Source organism: Typopeltis vanoorti, chromosome 24 (assembly GCF_054136105.1).
Source record: "Typopeltis vanoorti isolate ZY-2024b chromosome 24, IOZ_Tvanoo_1.0, whole genome shotgun sequence".
In the NCBI taxonomy this organism is placed as follows: domain Eukaryota; kingdom Metazoa; phylum Arthropoda; class Arachnida; order Uropygi; family Thelyphonidae; genus Typopeltis; species Typopeltis vanoorti.
This window is the reverse complement of record NC_143572.1, coordinates 67,207,736-67,226,251: the sequence shown is the minus strand read 5'-3', so window position 1 is coordinate 67,226,251 and position 18,516 is coordinate 67,207,736. Positions and strand designations below refer to the sequence as shown.

Below are 18,516 nucleotides of genomic sequence, written 5' to 3'. Positions count from 1 at the left end.
CCATTTATCTCCTGATGCCCAGGAGCTATAGCAACAAATGTGATCTTTGTTAACCCGAGCAACGCCAATTCGTATGGATCCCTTCTTTCGTCTACTCACCATTTAAAATAGGTGGGTGGAGGAGGTGTGAAACTCTTAGTCTGGGTCTTCTGCAAAGATCTGTCTGGCGTGTGGGAAGCCCTGCTGGTAGCTACGCTATTGCCAGCAATAGCCCTAGCATCCTCAGAGTACACAAGCCCTCCATCACGACAAGGTGATGCCCCACTGTTGTTATTATTATTATAAAGAGACAATAAACAAGACTTTTATTAATAAAATCAAAACACTTCGTACACATTTCAAAAATTTAATTACAACTTGCACATAAAACACACCGTAATCTTTATTTCCACTTCTATAATTTCAGCACGAAATTGGTATTTTACTTCATTACGTTAGTGACGATTTACAACTTTTCGGCAGCAACAAAAAACGAAATGTGATTGGAAGCTCCTGAATTGTCAGCGCCGTCATCGTCATCTATTTCTTGGAACTTCCAGGAAAATTTTCCAAACCCGGCATTTGACAGGCCATCCTCTATGTTATCCTGATCCATATTGAGGGAAGGAAAAGTGGTGTCGCCTACTTCCCACGAAGTATATCCAAAAACTCCCATCAAAAGGAAACCACCACCTTGACGAACTAAAGAAGCGATAGTTTTTACAGCCTTCCCAAATGCCTTCCAGTCTGGACATGCCGCGTCAAGACAGAGAGAAGAAATGACGAGGTCGTACTCAAAAGTGTATTCTGCACACAACATTGGATCGGCCAAAACATTGCAAAAGATGACTGCCTTTAAGCGGTTCCTAAGACGAGTCTCTATTTCTTTCGTTCCCTTTGCTAAATCGCTAGAGGAAAATATAATAATAAAAAATAGCATTAATGCATTACTATTCTCAAAAAATAAAATATAATAAATAAATAAACTAATAATAATATTAATAATAATGATAATCCTTACCAATTTCTTTATCTAAATTTAGTTAAGCGTCTGTCTCATGAGATGTACAATCTCTAAAAAAAATTTATAATTTAATGTTGCATTTGACGCATGAGTGGATATTTTTAAATATTTACTCATGCGTCTGGCTTTTTAAATATTATAGCTGTCCAAGTATTATCTAAAACAGATATTATAAAAGTAGTATTTTGTCTGTATTAAAAAAGTTTAAAAAAAAACCTCATTAGTAATTCTTCTTCTCCTTCCTAACATGGATTTTAGGCCAGGTGGCCTGTTCCGGTCTCAAGCCATCTCTTTCTTGGTCTTCCGATTCTTCTTTTTCCACTTACGAGTATTTTATATCTGTATAATATTTTTGGTAGTTCTGCTATTGTCCATTTGATTTAAACGTTCGATCCATTTTGGTTTATACTGTCTTATTTAGTGATGAATTGGTTTTATATTCAGGGATCGTAAAATTTCTTCATTTATTTTATGGTCCCACTTGATATATCCAGCTGTTTTTCTGAGAAATTTCATTTCTGCTGTTTGAATTCGTTTTTCATCTTTCCTTTTTATGGCCCATGTTTCGGTTCCGTATAGTAGAATTGGTTTTGATAAAACATTATACAGCCTGGTTCTAGTGTGTTTTTGTACCAGGGATGGCTTAAATATATTATTTATTATGCCATTTGCTTTGATAAAGTTTGATATTTTAGTACCAATGTCCTCTGTTTCCAGATTGCTATAATTTTATTTATATATATATATTGAAAAGCAGATGTGAGAGGGTACATCCTTGTCATACTCCTCTTGATATATCTTTCCATTCTGAGATGTATTCTACTTTAACTGCTATTTTATTTCCTGTATATATTTCTTGAATGGATTGTAAAAATTGGTTTAGTATATTTAAATCGGTTAATATTTTAAACAATCATCGCCAAAGTGAGGAGCTTAAGGATCTTTCTCAGATAGCCAAGTTAGCCGGTCTTGAGTGTAGACAGCAGGGTTTTTCTCCCCAGTTTATCTGGGGTTTTTCCTCCCGCAAGCAGGCAAACCGTCCCCATGAACCCACGAGATACGGCCATAGAATATACCGGGAAGCATAGGGCTAGTCACCTTATCCTCGGGACGGGTAGGACTTAGAAGAGCTCAAGTCAGCTCTGTAACAGGCCAGTAAGGCCTAATACTTAGTAGAAGGAAGAAGAATATTTTAAACAATTTTTCTCAAAAGCTTTTTCATAATTAATGAAGGCCACGTGTTTTTTTTTTTTTTTTTTGAAATTCTCTTATCTTTTCTATTAATAATTTTAGAGTAAAAATTGGATCTATACAGGATCGGCCTTTTCGGAAACCGTTTTGTTCTTCTAGTAGTTTGTTCTCTAGAACAATGCTTCTCAACCGACGTGCCACGGTACACTGGTGTGCCGCGAAAGAACTGGAAGTGTGCCGCGAAAAATTGAACCGCAAAGTCCTGATTATGGGGCGACGGTACCGGAGGGCTAGGCTGCCGAGTGGTTCCCTTTTCGCTTTATTGCTCTTTTCTAGCTACCACGTGTGAAGACGACCTCCCAGAATGTCACAGACGCCATTCCTCCCATTACTCCCTCTCTCACATTTTGCATCTACGACTCAGAAGATCATTACTCTACTTCAGTTCCAACTCGTCTGTTGTGTTGTGAGAGTACCATTCGAGTGTTTCAAGAGCGTATCATTTTTGTAAGAACTGCGTTCAAGTGGATGTTCAGTGTTGCTAAGTGGTCTGTGTAAAACACCTTAGCGGGAATGTATTATTGCGTCTTTTTCTGAATTTGTGTTTTAACAAATGTGATAGTTTGTGGAACATAAGTCGAATTGTTATTATTTGTTGACAAAGACGCTTTTTCCTGTTACCATCGATCTATAATATTCATTTTAGCTGAAGCTATAACGGTCCTACAAGAAAGAAGTACCTTGACGTAAAATAAACACTGGTGAGTCATTTTTTTCTTATAGTTAACCATTTTTTCGTAATGCATTTTCTTCGGAATCAAAAGATATCTGAGATAATTTTTGGACAATGGACGCTGACATTATGAGTTACAAAATGATTAATGTGTAATTTGTATAGCTTAAGCTTGGTAAACGTAGACTTTCTGTCATTAATAGGCATTTTCCTAAAACAGTTTTGCGTGTTCCGGTATTTTGGATGCCCTAGTTACAATGCCTATTTGATATCCTCGATTATAATGTAGTATTTTTAGTTTCATGTGATTTATATCTTTCTATTCAATGGCTTGTTTATTTGCATATATTTTAATTCTATTAAATTTAATTTTCAGTTATCCACAATAATGGACAAATATTTAAAAAAATCAGAAAATCCATCAAATTCGCGAGTCCAAGAAAGTGAACCAAAGAAAAAGTTTAAGGCGCAACATAGTCACAGACTATATAAAGAGGATTATCTGAAATTTGGTTTCGTGTGCTCCGATAATTCTTCTGTGCCTCAATGTCTCATATGCCGGGAAAAGTTGTCAAATGAAGCGATGGTGCCAAGTAAACTACATCGACACCTTTCTACCAAGCATCTTTCGTACATAGATAAGGATTTTAACTATTTTAAACGTCTGCGAACTCAAATTCAAATGCAAAGTTCTTTCATGAGATCAGCCACAACGGTATCTAATGGAGCTTTAAAAGCAAGTTACAAAGTCGGGAGATTGATAGCTAAAGCCAAGAAGCCTCACACAATTGCAGATTCACTCATTTTACCAGCTTGTGTGGAAATTGTCAAAACTATGCTTAGAATCGATGAAGTAAAAAAAAATTGAAAAAGTACCGCTTTCAAATAATACGATCAGCAGGTGCATTGAAGACATGTCAGCTAGCATAGAAGGAACACTAATCCAGAAAATTTGTGAAGTTAAGACATTTTCCTTACAGGTTGATGAATCAACAGATGTTAGCAACTGTTGTCAGCTAACTGCACTTGTTCGAATTCCTGATGAGAAGGGGTTAAAAGAGCATTATTTATTCTGCAAAGAACTTCAGAAACAAACAACTGGGAAGGAAATCTTTAAAGTGATCAATGAAATACTTTGACACAAACAAAATTTCATGGAAAAATTGCGTAAGTTTATGTACTGATGGCGCGGCTGCAATGACAGAAAGGGTCAGAGGCTTGGCGTCCGAAGTTCGGTCTGAAAACCCTGATGTTCAAATAATACACTGCTTTATTCATAGAGAAGCTCTCATGTCAAATAGTTTACCTCTAGAATTAAAGTCCACACTTAATGACATTATAAAAATGGTGAATTTGATCAAAAGTAGACCACTTCAATCGCATCTTTTTTTTTCAATTTTATGTGATGAAATGGGATCAGAGCATCAATCTTTGTTGTTCCATACTGAAGTTCGTTGGCTGTCGAGGGGGAGAGTTCTGTCCAGAGTTCATGAGTTGAAAGAAGAATTAAAAGTATTTGTTGAGGGTAACTCTCAGTATTCAGCAAAGTTGGAAGACTGGTTGCAAAAAATGGCCTACTTAGCTGACATATTTAAATACCTGAATGAACTTAATCGAAAAATTCAAGGACCGCTTGAGAATATATTAACTTGCACTGACAAAATTAATGGATTCCAAAACAAAATTCAACTTTGGAAAGATGTGGTGAAAAATGGTTCCCTTGAAATGTTTAATCGGTGTTGTAGTTCGAATCCTAAAAAAGAACTACTAGAACTTGTAGATCAACACCTATGCATGCTTGAGAGAAAGCTTCATCACTACTTTGAATTAAAGGAGACAAAGAAATTCGATTGAGCTCGAAATCCATTTACATCTTCATTAGATGTGATGCCATTCGATTTATCAGTGAAAGAAAAGGATGAGTTATTAGACTTAAAAAGTGATCGTACCCTTGAAGTTGAGTTTAAGGATGTTCCATTATCTCAATTCTGGGTAACTCCAAAAAAGGAGTTTCCATCCATCGGCGAAAAAGCTATAAACATCTTTTACCATTTGTTACAACATACATGTGTGAACAAAGTTTCTCTTCTATGCTCTCTGTCAAGAATTTAAAGGGATCATCATTGAAGAGTCTTGATCATGAATTGCGTGTAGTTCTTTCGACCCTAGACCCAGATATAAAAAAGTTGTGTTCACAGAAACGAGCCGAAGTATCTCACTGAAATAAGAAGGAAATACATGTATTAACTGTGTAAATATTTATATTAATACTTAAAATGTTTATTTTGTCATTAAAATATTATTATCAGCATATTTATACATAGTGAGTAATTCTTTTGTGTATAATTAATTTTACTTTTGTGTTTTCACATCATAATTTTATAAAATAAGTGTTCTAAAAATTTAATCACAGTTTTACTCAGTCAAATCTGACAATTTCGTTCATAGATGCGATATAAAAACTATGTCAAATATCAATCACCTGAGGATGTATGGATTGGGTATTTTCATTCCATTTGTTTCGTTTATTTCGTGCTTATGACTGCATAAGAAGACTTATCTGAAACGAATGTCTAGCTGGAATGTTTATGTATTATAATGAAAAAATATTTGAAAGAAAGATTTTATTAACTGAATCCCTGTATGAAATAGAAGAAATTAATCATGTTAATAGAAAAATTTTCCTTCATAGTGTGTCGTGCAATTATTTATGCTCGTGAGGTGTGCCCTGACGTGAAAAAGGTTGGGAGGTACTGCTCTAGAATACTGTTTAGCTTTTCTTTTAATATTTCTGCATATTTTTTATATCCTGTACTTGTATTTTTATAAAATATATGCAGAAATATTGGGTTGTGGCTTAAATATATCCTTTTCTAGTTCTGTTACGAAATTGTTCCATCTCTCTCTCTCTCTCTCTCTCTCTCTATGCTTTCCTTATTTCACGTTTTGCAATTGCACTATTTCTTTTATAATTTAAAAGTTTCAAAATTTCCCATTCGTCCTCTATGTCATTTGATTCAAGTTTAGTTTCTGTTTTTAAGTTGGTGAAATTTTGATATTGTTGTCTAGCATGGGGATACTGTAATGATGAAATTTTGTAACTCGGTTGATAAGAATTTTCAACGTTATGTATTTTTAACTACTTTGGTTTAAATAAAAATACCGAATGACCGTCTTAAAAACTTGTTGCAGATATGAAATCGAATTTTTGGTGATACCATATAATAATCAGAGTTTAATTCAAAGCCTCGATATGCTCTTACGTCTAAAATTAACTCTGCTAATTTAAAATTTTCGATGACGTAGTCGATTACTGATTTGCATTCTTTGATAGATCAAATATATTTATATATTTCCTTGTGTTTAAATACCATATTCATTATTCTCATATTATTATAAATGACAAAATCTCGCAGTTTGTGACCATTTTGATTGCATGTATCTTCGCCAAATTTATCTATGTTTGTTTTGTATTTTTTGCTTCCTATTGTGGCATTTAAATCTCCTACTAGTAGTAAGTAGTCAGGTTTGTTTGTTTTATCTATGGCATTCTGTAATTCTTTATAAAATATATTACTATCTCTTCTTCCTTTCCCTCTTCTGGTGTATATGCTCCAGTTATTGTTATGTGGCCTCTTAATGTCTTGAGTGTAATTTCTATTAGTCTTTCGTTCAAATAGTTATAATATACAATATTATTCTTTAAAGATTTATGTACCATAATCATTATACCTGTTTTTGCCCTTTCTTTTTTTTTTTTTTTTACTCCACTGTAGATTTCATTAATCATGCACTGTAGACCTCACTGTAGATTTCACTGTAGATCATTAATCACCGTAGATCTCATTAATAATTAAAAATACCGAATGGCCATCTTAAAAAAAACTTGTTGCAGATATGAAATCAATATTTCAGATAGATAGGTCAATGCCTGAAAATAAGAAGGAACTGTGTATTTCATTATTTAAAAAAAAAAAATGAACAAAAGGTTCATCAGGCCACAAACAACATTGTTTTTGTACTGAGGGCTGAGTACACCTCTAGGCGCCAAAAATGAAGGGCATATTTGGGGTAACATATTTGCAAGGGAAGCATGGCAATAAATAATAATAATTTCAAATATTCAATATTGTAATTTTGTAATTGATGATGAACAGCCTATTTTTCTACACACTGCAGGGTGAAGGCCTCTTCCATTGAGGGAGGTTTTGGGTCTACTACTCCTATGGTGACCCAGTCCATATTGGGAGAGTGTATCTATACTTGGGTGAATAAACATATGAAGGTGGAAGACAATCACAAACATCCATGCCTACGCGGGATTCGAACCCGTAGCCTCTTGGCGGGAGAGTAGATATGCTAACCACTCGGCCAACCAGGCCAGCAATTGTGATTATACAGTACTAAAATAAAAATCACTAAATTCGAAGGAAAAGTTTTTATCATAAAATACCATCTATCTTTTTTTTTTTTAATTTAAAGTAAAAATGCATAAAGTCAAAAAAAAAAAAAAAAAAAAGAGGGGGGAGCTAAAATTTTTCCTTGGAGTGGCAAAATACTTGAAGTCGGTTTTAGCTGTACTTAAGGGTCTCAGTCTGTAACTCTAAAATATTCTTCAAGCACTAGCAAAAATGCTGATACAAGTGTATACACAAAGAAAGAACCTACCCTGAAAGGATGTGGGGAAGAATTATGAATAATAATCTTCATTCAACCAAACTTTAGCTTCTTATCAGTATTACTGCTGCTATCTTGAACAACCTAACCGATTCATATTTTTCTATAAGCGAATTAATGACAATTATATGGAAGTGGACAATGAGAAAGCAGCCAGAAGTCAGCAACTGATACTCCTCTAACGCATCCACAAACTAAAAGTGGAGATGCATTATAGGAATTGAGACAGTTTTGCAGGCTTGAACTCATAGTGTGATTCCCATCTGGAATAAAGTTTTTTTTTTTTTTTTTTTTTTTTTTGTAATGGATATCTCACCCACGAAGGATTTGAAACCTGTAGAACACCCTCCTTTATTACCCTTGTCGCCACAGAAGAACACCAACATTCATGAGCCAAAACACTATGACTACCTACTTAGTAATAGGCCCCTTTTGGCTGAGATAAAATGACTTTTAGAACTTTCACAACTCGCAGCCGTCTTGGCATGGAGTCTAGTAAAGTATGGAAGGTTGTCTGAGAGGTTCTTGACAAACTAAATAGAATAAAGTCCCTGGGGTCAGCGACCGAACGAGGCACTGGCGTCAACCAACGGATACTGCGTTTCGCATGATTCCACATGTTGATGGGGCATTGTCACCATGTAATGCAATATGTGATTCGACACAATCCCCAGGTAGGTATTAGCGGTCATGTTGTGTGTTCGGTGGGGATGATAGTACTCAGTGATGTCTACGAGATCGATCCTTGTACCAGGATACCGTCACCACCGGCCTGTTTCCGACCAACCAGGCATTCTGGTTGCAGGGGTTATCATACTGTTTTGGGTCATGAATGTACGTGCCCTAAGTTCTACAACTCTTGTTTGGGGATTGCCATAAGATTGATATAAGATAGCAAGACAGTGGTCTCTTCAAAAGCACTGTTTGACCAGGGATAAAATTTTATAAAACGGACTCTTCGTAATAGTGAATACTGACAGAAAATCAGGTACAACACATTTACTTGTTAATACATGAGCTTTCGATAGAGAAAAATTAAGCTAGATACCATTAAAAATAAATAAATAAACGACAACAGACATGTGTAGCTATTGCTTATCCGAGTTTGTTGAAAACACGCACGCAACAAACGCCCACTTAAGTCAGTGGTGATTTGCCTAACTACAAAATGACAGACGAAATAGTGGCGCCGTCTGTGATAAAGCAACTGATGAAAAGGATTCTAGCAAATGAAAAAATGGAAATGTGGTATTTCAATGAAAAAAAAGGAAAAACTTTTTATATGGTATAGACACTGATTATTGATTGATGCAATGGACAAGATGGAATGGTTGTTTACCCTTTCTTATATTAACATAAATCCTTATTTCACCTGATAATAAAAATTGTGTAATGAAAATAAAATAAAAAAATTATCTTAATTTAATCATCAGCATGATTACTAGCTAGAGTTTATTGATTTCTAAATTTTCACGGGTTATTCAGTTAAATTTCATATTTATTAATCAAATCCGCAGAGAGAACTGACTAACCTGTATTCTTCCATGATCGCAATCCATCTGAAAAATAGCGTATAATCTAAAGGCTCAGCTTCTTGATTCATCCATTTCTCTACAGCGCTCCTGTTTGAATCTGAATAATCGCTAGTCACCAAATAATCGAAATGTGCGCTAGGTGAAGCCAAAAAATGCACTCCAGGCCCACATCCTAATTCCAGACAGCGTGATCCCTTGAATCTCCCTAATGAGAAATAATCAAAATGGTATTAAATTTCAGAGAAAAAGACGCACTAATAAAGTAACTGAGATCTCATTTAGTTATTGGAGGTTAACAAAATGCTAAGTACAAGTTCGGCTTGAAAATATCATGCATTATGTGCAGTTAAATGAAGGGCCTGCACAACCATCCATAGCTTCCTAAGCCTCCAAAAAACTTTGTGTTCTTTTCCGTTGAAAACATTTAAATCTCTGATATGCTCTATTAAGGTAAGTTTGATGTTTATTATTTTTTTTTATTTTAGATTTTATTTTTATTATTTTTTTTATTACCTTAAAGCATCGTATTGTTGATACAACAAATGCTTCTCTCTGGTTGCAAGACACGTGAACATAATCACTGTGACTAAATCCTGAATTCGACGTATAAAACATGACATTCAACAGCGCGAACATTTCTTCCATAGCAATCAATTTAGCGGTAGTTTCAAGCTTTGTTTCCTTCTTGGCTTAATGCCAGCTGAAGGCACAGGAATGAAAGATAGCCTAAAATTACTGACAAGCTGATGTACTATATTAAGTGATTGAATTAAAGAAAATTGGTTATATAATTGGACAGGGTAAACCGGTTACAGTAAACTTAAACCTGTTTGATTATAACTGAAATTGAATATAGAATATATTGTGTTGGAGATATATGTGTGTCAAAGTAGTATGAACGACCCATTACGTCACTGATGATCTAGTTCGTAGTAATATGTTGTTATATCTGATGTGGAATGCACTGGATGAACGTTTTTTAGATTTTTTTTCTACTGAAATCATTGAAATCTTAATGCTGGTGAATTATTGATTTGGAGACACTCCCCATTTTTTTTTTTTGGGGGGGGGGTATTATAATGAATAACACTAAAAAAATCTCTCGGGATCAGATTTCTCTTCCCCAGCTGATTTATAGATATTCGTAAGCCTTTGCTGGCACAAACACAACTATAGCTTCCTAAGCCTTCAAACAACTTGGGAACGGAAAAGAAACTTGGGATCCTTTTCCATTCTATAGATTTAAATCCTAATTACCTAACTAGGTAATTAGGATTTAAGAATACTGTTCTCCCATTTGGGATGTTGTATGAAAAACTTCCCTAAAATGCTTGATGCCATTCCAGAAAAATGTAACCTGTTTGAGAACGGATCTCTCTCAAAAACTTTGAATGCTCTTCCCGCAATTCGTTATACTGGTTGAAGTTACCACAGAATTAAAAACTAAGTCTAGATGAATTTTTTCTCCTGCTTGGAAGAGTTAATACCATCTCTACTCTCCTACTAGTAAGTAATAGATTCGAATCCCACTCTGGGTATGAAAATTCATGCATGTTAGGTCCGTCTTCAAATGGATTTCATTCAAATAGAATATGAATGTAAATAAGAGATGGAATTTTGTGAGCGAGTTTAGGATGTCCACTAAAATTTCTTGAACAACTTTTTGTTCAAGAAATTTTTTGTACATATATATAATTATTAATTATATATATGTATAAAATTAATGACACCTTTGGCGTGATAGATTCCAAAGGCATATTGTACGCGTGAGGCTATTACAATTACAATAATAACTATCAAACTGGTGAGGCTATGGATAAAACTGGATTCCGTGGGGTGAGGGGGGGGGGAGATGAAGTAGCAGTGGAAAATAGAAGGATTACAAATAGATTATCGGGATTAAGTAAAAGTACTGGAAAAAATTGATCAAAAAGAGAATTCACGAATGGGTGGATAAAAATATGATAATATATGAGGGACAACATGGTTTTGTGATAGGTAGGTCATGCCTGTTATGCAAATTAGAATGGGGATGGACATGACACTGGTTAAATGGATAAGAGGGCGGCTGCTGGACAGATATCAAAAACTGATATATGGAGGGGCATAATCGAGTGTGCCGCAAGGTTGGGTGCTGGAACCATTGCTGTTTAATTTGTACATAAATGATATAGGTAATAGTTAATCAAGGTGATGTAGAGAGTTTGCACAGCGACTTAAATATTCTGTCAGTATGGGCAAAAGTTAATGGGTCAGTGAAATGTGGAGAAATGTGAAGTTATGCATTTTGGGATAAATAGATTACACGCTGTGTATCACTTTGATGGCACTGTACTCCAGGAGATAGATGAAGCTAGAGATTTAGTTGAAGTTTAGAGTTAAAGACAGTTAAAGTTTAGAGGACATATTGCTAAGGTAGTTCATACGATTACTTGGCTATTGAAGTACACATTAACAAGCAGAGATAAGAAAGTTGTTATTCCTGTTTATGAGGCCTAGATTTGCCCACATCAGGGTTACTGTAATGAAATATGGCCTTCTGGATTTTTTGGGGATAAGGAAGCAGTGGAAAAGATTTGGAGTTTTGAAGAGAAGGTATAAAAGAAGATTAGGAATACAAATTATATACAATAACATGTATCAAACGAATCCAAGATAACTTGCGAATAGAAAGAAGCACAAAACAATTCTAATACGCACTAAAGCATTTTGTGAAACTTTCGTAAAAATTAAAAAATAAATGGCAAATAGATCGAGTAGTGACTAAGAAAGCACAGAGGCTAGTTGCAATTCAGAAACGGCTAATTTGCTGACCACATTGCTGCTATTATGTCAATGCACTAAGTTCAAAAGATAATTTACATTCTTAACCATTGAAACAATGATATCAGCCAAGTAGCGGTTGCTAAATTTTACCCAACCTTCTGTTATTTCAGCACTCGGATCATTCTTTTACGACATATTTTTTATGAGCTGTTGCTTATTTTTTGAGATAAAGTGGATAAAACAGTCGACCGTAATTGTCGAAAGCAGGCTGAATAATAGTTGTAGTTGTCATTAATGCTATCAGCAAAAGCTGTGGTAATCTGCTTTTGAAGTGATTTGAGTAGTTTGACGCATACCGGGAAAACTCTTAAAGGTGATATCACGGTACGCAGTCATCTATGACACGAATGGGGAAACTCAGGGAACACCAGTATGCGCATGTTTCGGTGCTGTCTTATCGAGAAGATAACAGACAATTGAGAATATACCGTGAAAGGTTCAATTAGGAATTATTTTATATATGAAAAATCCCTACAAACATTTTGAAAAGGCCTTCATAAAACTCATACTAGGAATGATTTTTAAAAAAATAAATATAAACCTTCCTATCTATTATATCCAAAAGGAGGAAAGGTGGAGGTTTTAGACCTGATTTTTATTTGTATTTTATTTTATTTTTTAATTCGCCAAGCAGCCATCTCCACCCCTAGTCGATGCTCCCAATGATTTCTGAGACCTCTAGTAATGAGAGGATATCAAGCAACTGCTTACATCTAGTATTCCTAAGATTAACTGGCATGTTATTGACTGAAATATTATGGTGGGTTCTGTCGCTGACTTGAGAAGATAAAAATGTGGGCAGGGGGGGGGGGACCTGCATTAAAGTTCCTCTAAACGGAGATCTCACAGGTATGAGGTTTTTTCCGTTGATTTTTTTTTTTATGTGGCTCGTACCGACCAAAGGCTTCCATACTGTTGGTGGGTATATGATTATTTCATATACCCACCATAGATAATCATAGACATCCACGCCCAATGCGGGATTCGTATCCACAACCTGTTGGATGGAGATCGGATAAGCTAACCACTTGGCCAACTAAGCCAGCAAGAGATAGTGTTATGAACACAGAATTGTTACCACAAAGCTACATAGACAACTTTGGGATAATTATTATAACTAACTAATAATCATATACTTTTAAACGAAGTATACACATTAATTGTATTTAAATTTCGACACGTGTTCAATTGAATTAAAAGTAATAGCATAAGATGAACAACAGTTAGTGTCTCATATTATTTATTATTATTATTATTATTATTATTATTATTATTATTACCATACAAACCATACAAATATACCATACAAACTTAATGAAACAATACCATACAAACTTAATGAAACACAATACATTTGTTTACATGTGTATATTCGCTCAGGCTTCCAGTTCAGCGAAGCATCAGTACATTCCAATTTATTGTGTGTGTGTGTGTGTGCGTGCGTGCGTGCGTGCGTGCGTGCGTGCGTGCGTGCGTGCGTGCGTGCTTGCGTGCGTGCGTGCGTACGTGCGTGCGTGCGTGCGTGCTCGCGCGAATTTCTCAATCATAGATTCCGTAGCATCCTAACACAGCAAAAAAAAAAAAAAAAAACATAATAACCAACTGGTGTCATCCTCAGATAAGCTTACATTTAAGCTTCCAGGATGAAAGGAAAAAAAAATTAGTTCTCATCCAAGATGTATCATATGTAACCAAATACATGTAATGTACGTATCACAAGAAAACCAATCTATGTATTATATGTAAACCAATGTACGTAATGTAAATATCGCATGTAAACAAATGTAAGTAATGTAAATATCATGTAAACAAATGTAAGTAATGTATCATATGTAAACAAATGAATGTAATGTATATAATAATTGTAACAAATGTATGTAATGTATATAATAACTGTAACAAATGTATGCAATGTAAAAAAAAAAAAAAAAATTATTTTAAAAGTAAATCATGAGTTTACATCGTATGTTTGTGAAAATAAGGACACATAATATTCAGATTGCATATGTGTAAATACTGTTGTATAATCACACCTTTTCAAATTTGAAAAAAAAAAAATAGTAAACCACAACATGTAATATTATACAACTTATGTAACTCTGAACAATATAATTGTAAATTATTATTATGATTGTTATATAAAAAAAAAACTGTTATCATCATTACTATTTAAATCTCATTATATGTAGCACAAAGTGCTGAACGTTGTAAAATAATATACTGAATAGATGATCATTGTACATATGTAAATATTTGAAAGAACAATAAAAAAATATATTATTATTATTATTATTATTATTCAGGCCTCCATGGAGTCAAAAGACTCATCGTTAGCTAGAATACTCACCACTTTTCATCACTTCGTGAATATTTGTAAGATAAAACATGACTATCTTGCTCGAACCGGTTTTCATTAATTCATTATATGCTTCTGCATCAAAAACATCGCCCTTGAAGAGTTTCTGCCACTCTTCAGGATTTGTAGAATAATTATTTCTGGACATCTTCAGATTAAAGACTATAAAAAGTGCTATTGCTTAATACTAATTATGTTTTGACACATGCAGTTAAAACGAACACAAATTCAATTATTAGAAAACCTATTCTCTGCATCTATTTCTAAAAACTGGATATCTCAAGTTAATATTATCACTTTGTTTCGTCCTTGATGACAATGAAGTAATAAGAGATAACAGTACACATTAGCTCAACGTCAAGGTTACAATTTGGAGACCAAATAACCTTGACGAAACTACTAGAAGAAAAGAAATAATAATAATGTATAATAAATTCTCGGTTAAAAAAAAAAACAACTTGAAATTCAAATTCTTTGCGTTTAAATATTTGAGGTAACTTTCTCATTTTTCCCTGTCTTGATTTAAAATGTACAAAGTCCATTTGTTTCGAGAGTTCCGGATGTGCACATGCGCAGATAATGTTTCTCTTCGATGTTTCATTTCATATAGCGTAAGAACTGTATTCTTATCCACGACAAAACAGAAGTTGGAATATCATGGCTTAAGATAGCTCTGTAACAGGCCAGTGGGCCTACCCCGTAGAAGGGAGAAGAAGAAGAGATGTAAAAAATACAGTACATTAATAAAGAAAATTCTTAATAGTTATTAAAGCAATGACGTTTTATATATTATTATATCACTAATGTATTTATTAAATTTAATTTAATTAAGAACATTTTCTAACACCAGGTGGTGCGTTTATGTGGTCATTGAACAGAGCAGGTGACGTGAAGTTTTATATTAAACATATTTTCAATGTTTAACAGGTACGACGTGTTTACTGTATGTAAGATACTTACTTTATGAAAGAAATAAGTTACAAGAGGCTGCACCGTAACCACAGTTTTTCTTTTCTCAATAAGAAGGACCCTTAAGGAGTTCTCCTGTGATTCCTAGGATCGTGTTAATGAAAGATCCATTTTCCTATGATTCATGATCCTTAATGACAATATCGATCCTCTTCAATTCCCTGCGATAGTTCGGTGAGATATGGGTCGGGAACAGCTTTCATAAATACTTTTGTCAATCGTTGCACACAGGAAGTTCTGGTTGTCTGTACAAGCTATCTCAGAAGACGGTGATCTCATTTCTGGCAGACTGAATTAGGACCATAGTTATGCTTCTTATGCAAGTAATAAGAGTAACTTGTTGCAACAAGTTCCGAGTGTTTAATCAGTGGAAAAATAGCGCACATGGGATATCTTACCTTTTAAGAAACTATTCAACTGTGCTCTTTTCCAAAATCGTGGCTCCAGCCAGACGGGCATTCACAATAAGCCCTTTATCGAACTCCGAAAGATCTTTGGTTTTGCTTATTGGGATCAATACTGTTGTCGATTACTGACTAGTAACATTCTTAAATAGTTCTCTAGAATACGTCGTGAAGCATGTGATCAAGTATTTTGCATATACGCTGCATGACGTTTACGTACATCTCCATAAATGTTCCTAATTCAGTGGCCGGTGTGTGTATTAAGCACAAAGGTCTAGAGATGGTCTTTCACGAGTTCTTTTGATTTCTACTTGCCTTCAGCAATTCTGGAATTCATAAGTACTGAAAACCAATAAAAATGGTGAAGCCAAATAAGAGTATCGTTTATTCTGTGTTCGAAGAAGTATTTCAACTCTCCTTGTTTTAGTATGAAACATGTTTATATTACTTTGATTACACGTGGCCAACTGCTATAAAAGGCAAAGAAACATTCCATATAATCAAAATTTTGGCACTCGAAAGTTGAAACGATCAAGGAAGTTTAAAAAAAGAAAAATCTACAGGAATTCGATGAACCTCAGTAGCTCGGTTGGTATAGACCGGCTCATTGGTTCGAATCCAGCCTATAACGTAAATCTTTATCATAGTTTTTAATCAAACGGTAAGCCAAACGCTCTCATACGGAAGTAGACTGTTTTTCTCCCGGAAACTCGGATCTTTCGTCTCTCAGAGCAGGAAAATCAGTCCCGTGAACAAACAAATCTGTAAGCATAAATACTTGCTTATAAGTGATGCAACAGAGGATGGCGTGTATGTGGTTTAATTCGTCGTGACCTTTAATCAGAGGACCCTACCCTTCTAAGGGACGGATGTTGAAGAAAGCGATAGGAATTATTCGGATTTGTAGTAAAATATATTTCAAGAGCTGCATAGTCTCACTTCCAATGAAGGACAGCTACAAGTAAACAAAACATCAACATGGTAATCAATAATTCAAGTGACAATGGCGTGAAAGACATCGTGACTCGTATGTATAGTGTTGGAAGTCTGTAACAAGAAACGACGATCATTACACCTTTTTTTCCGATCCGAAGCATTCATATGCGCACACGCGCGCTTCTGTGTATGTGTGTGCGCACCCCCCCCCCTCATTGGATGCTTCAGGAATGATTCATGCTCATTCCAACTGCGAAGTTTGGTAGTAAATTAGGTGGTCTGTTATCGGATGAACACTCTCAGAATAATGCAACGCTTTCTAGATGCTTTCTATATGTCATTCTGCATATGCAACTCGAATGATTTGATGAAAAACACCATTGAAACGAACTGGAATGTTTAAGTTACATGTTTTATAATCTAATTGCATATTTAGTTACAGTAATTATAGTATTTTAAAACGCCTTGGATCTTTTTATGATGTTTTCCTTCATGGTCTGGAAATTGTGCGGAGAAGTAGAAAGCGTCGCTATGCCAACTGCTGTTACGAAAGCCAATTTTTGATGCATGAGTGGCACAGTCGCGAAGATGACATGAACATTTTCCTCGTAGGAAGCAAATGTGAGTGAGATATGAAAGTAATCAGAATTTTTTGCAGCTTAAACTCCTATGTTTATTCTTTAAAAAGAAAATTTCGCAAAAGGTGATTAGATTAACTTCTTGAATGGAATTCAATATTAAATACAGAGAAGAGGGCAAACTTAAAATATGCCCTCATCACTTGGAAACTAGAGAATGGGACACGCGTGCGAAGACAGTAGGAAGTTCTATTGGGGAAAAACAGAGGTTATATTTTGAGTTATTAGATGGAAAGCAACTGATATTAAGGGCGGTAAAAATTTATATATATATATATATATATATATATATATATATGGGAATAAATTTTTAACTTATTACATTTACAATGAGTTGCCCTGGTGTTGTACCATCTTTAGACTTGAACTTTGTTTCAGGCGCAAACTTAATTGTTTGCATACTTGGGATTAGGAGCTAAAATGACCAAGCATATAAAATTGCTTGGTTATCCTAATATATATATATATATATATATATATATAGAAATAAGCTTGTTCTTATTAGAGACCAAAACAGCAGAATAGACAATGAATCAAACTGACAAATTTTGGAGAAGGCAACGGATAATAATCCAATAAATAAATTTTCTAATGCCATTAATTTCAAATGGAGTAAGCGAAGCCTTTTTTTATGACTAAACTGGCCCCCCATAACTTTTTTAAGATTGGACGCGCAGACGTCATCCTTCAGTAATCGCTGATAGTAAGCTCGAAGCCGTCAATGAATCAATGCTTAAGGAGAGATATCATGGCATTCAGGTGCCGCTATCTAGTGACCCTAAACACTAACAGGAATATATTATGTCTAATATATCGCGAGATACCAGGGGAAAAACCATAATTCCCAGTGTCAAAGATTGACTAACTGGTTGAAAAAAGGGCTATGAAATATTCCTCTAGTAGGCAACTAGAATCGAACCTACGCTGACTTCCATAAATTAAGGAAAAAAAGAGAAAAATCTCGATAACTCAAAAATTGTATGGTGAATTTTTATGCATTTCGGTGCAATGCAGTATGATATGAGATATGAAAGGAGCACCCATGAAAATTAAAAATAAATAGTTTAATTCAGTAGCTAATGGACGTGATGACAATGATATCACTTTGTAGAGCAAATTAGGATTCGTCATAGACAACACCGACCCAAATTGATCTTGGGTCCAGTTGATGTGGAGCCTGTCCCATTTCAAACGTTATCTCCTGTGGCATGGAGATAAGATTGCACGGACTACAAGTGCATAGCATAC

At 34.7% G+C, this 18,516-nt stretch overlaps 1 protein-coding gene across 1 annotated transcript; it reads right to left on the bottom strand.

The window, feature by feature from the left end:
- Positions 1 to 332: 332 nt before the first annotated feature.
- Positions 333 to 14,623, bottom strand: LOC150093366 (nicotinamide N-methyltransferase-like). The gene is made up of 3 exons (XM_090413951.1): positions 14,313 to 14,623; positions 9,137 to 9,344; positions 333 to 887 (listed from the first exon to the last, which is right to left on the bottom strand). Exons 1-3 carry the CDS (start codon positions 14,467 to 14,469, stop codon positions 446 to 448), a joined length of 807 nt encoding a protein of 268 aa, XP_090270077.1. The 5' UTR covers positions 14,470 to 14,623; the 3' UTR covers positions 333 to 445.
- Positions 14,624 to 18,516: the final 3,893 nt, after the last annotated feature.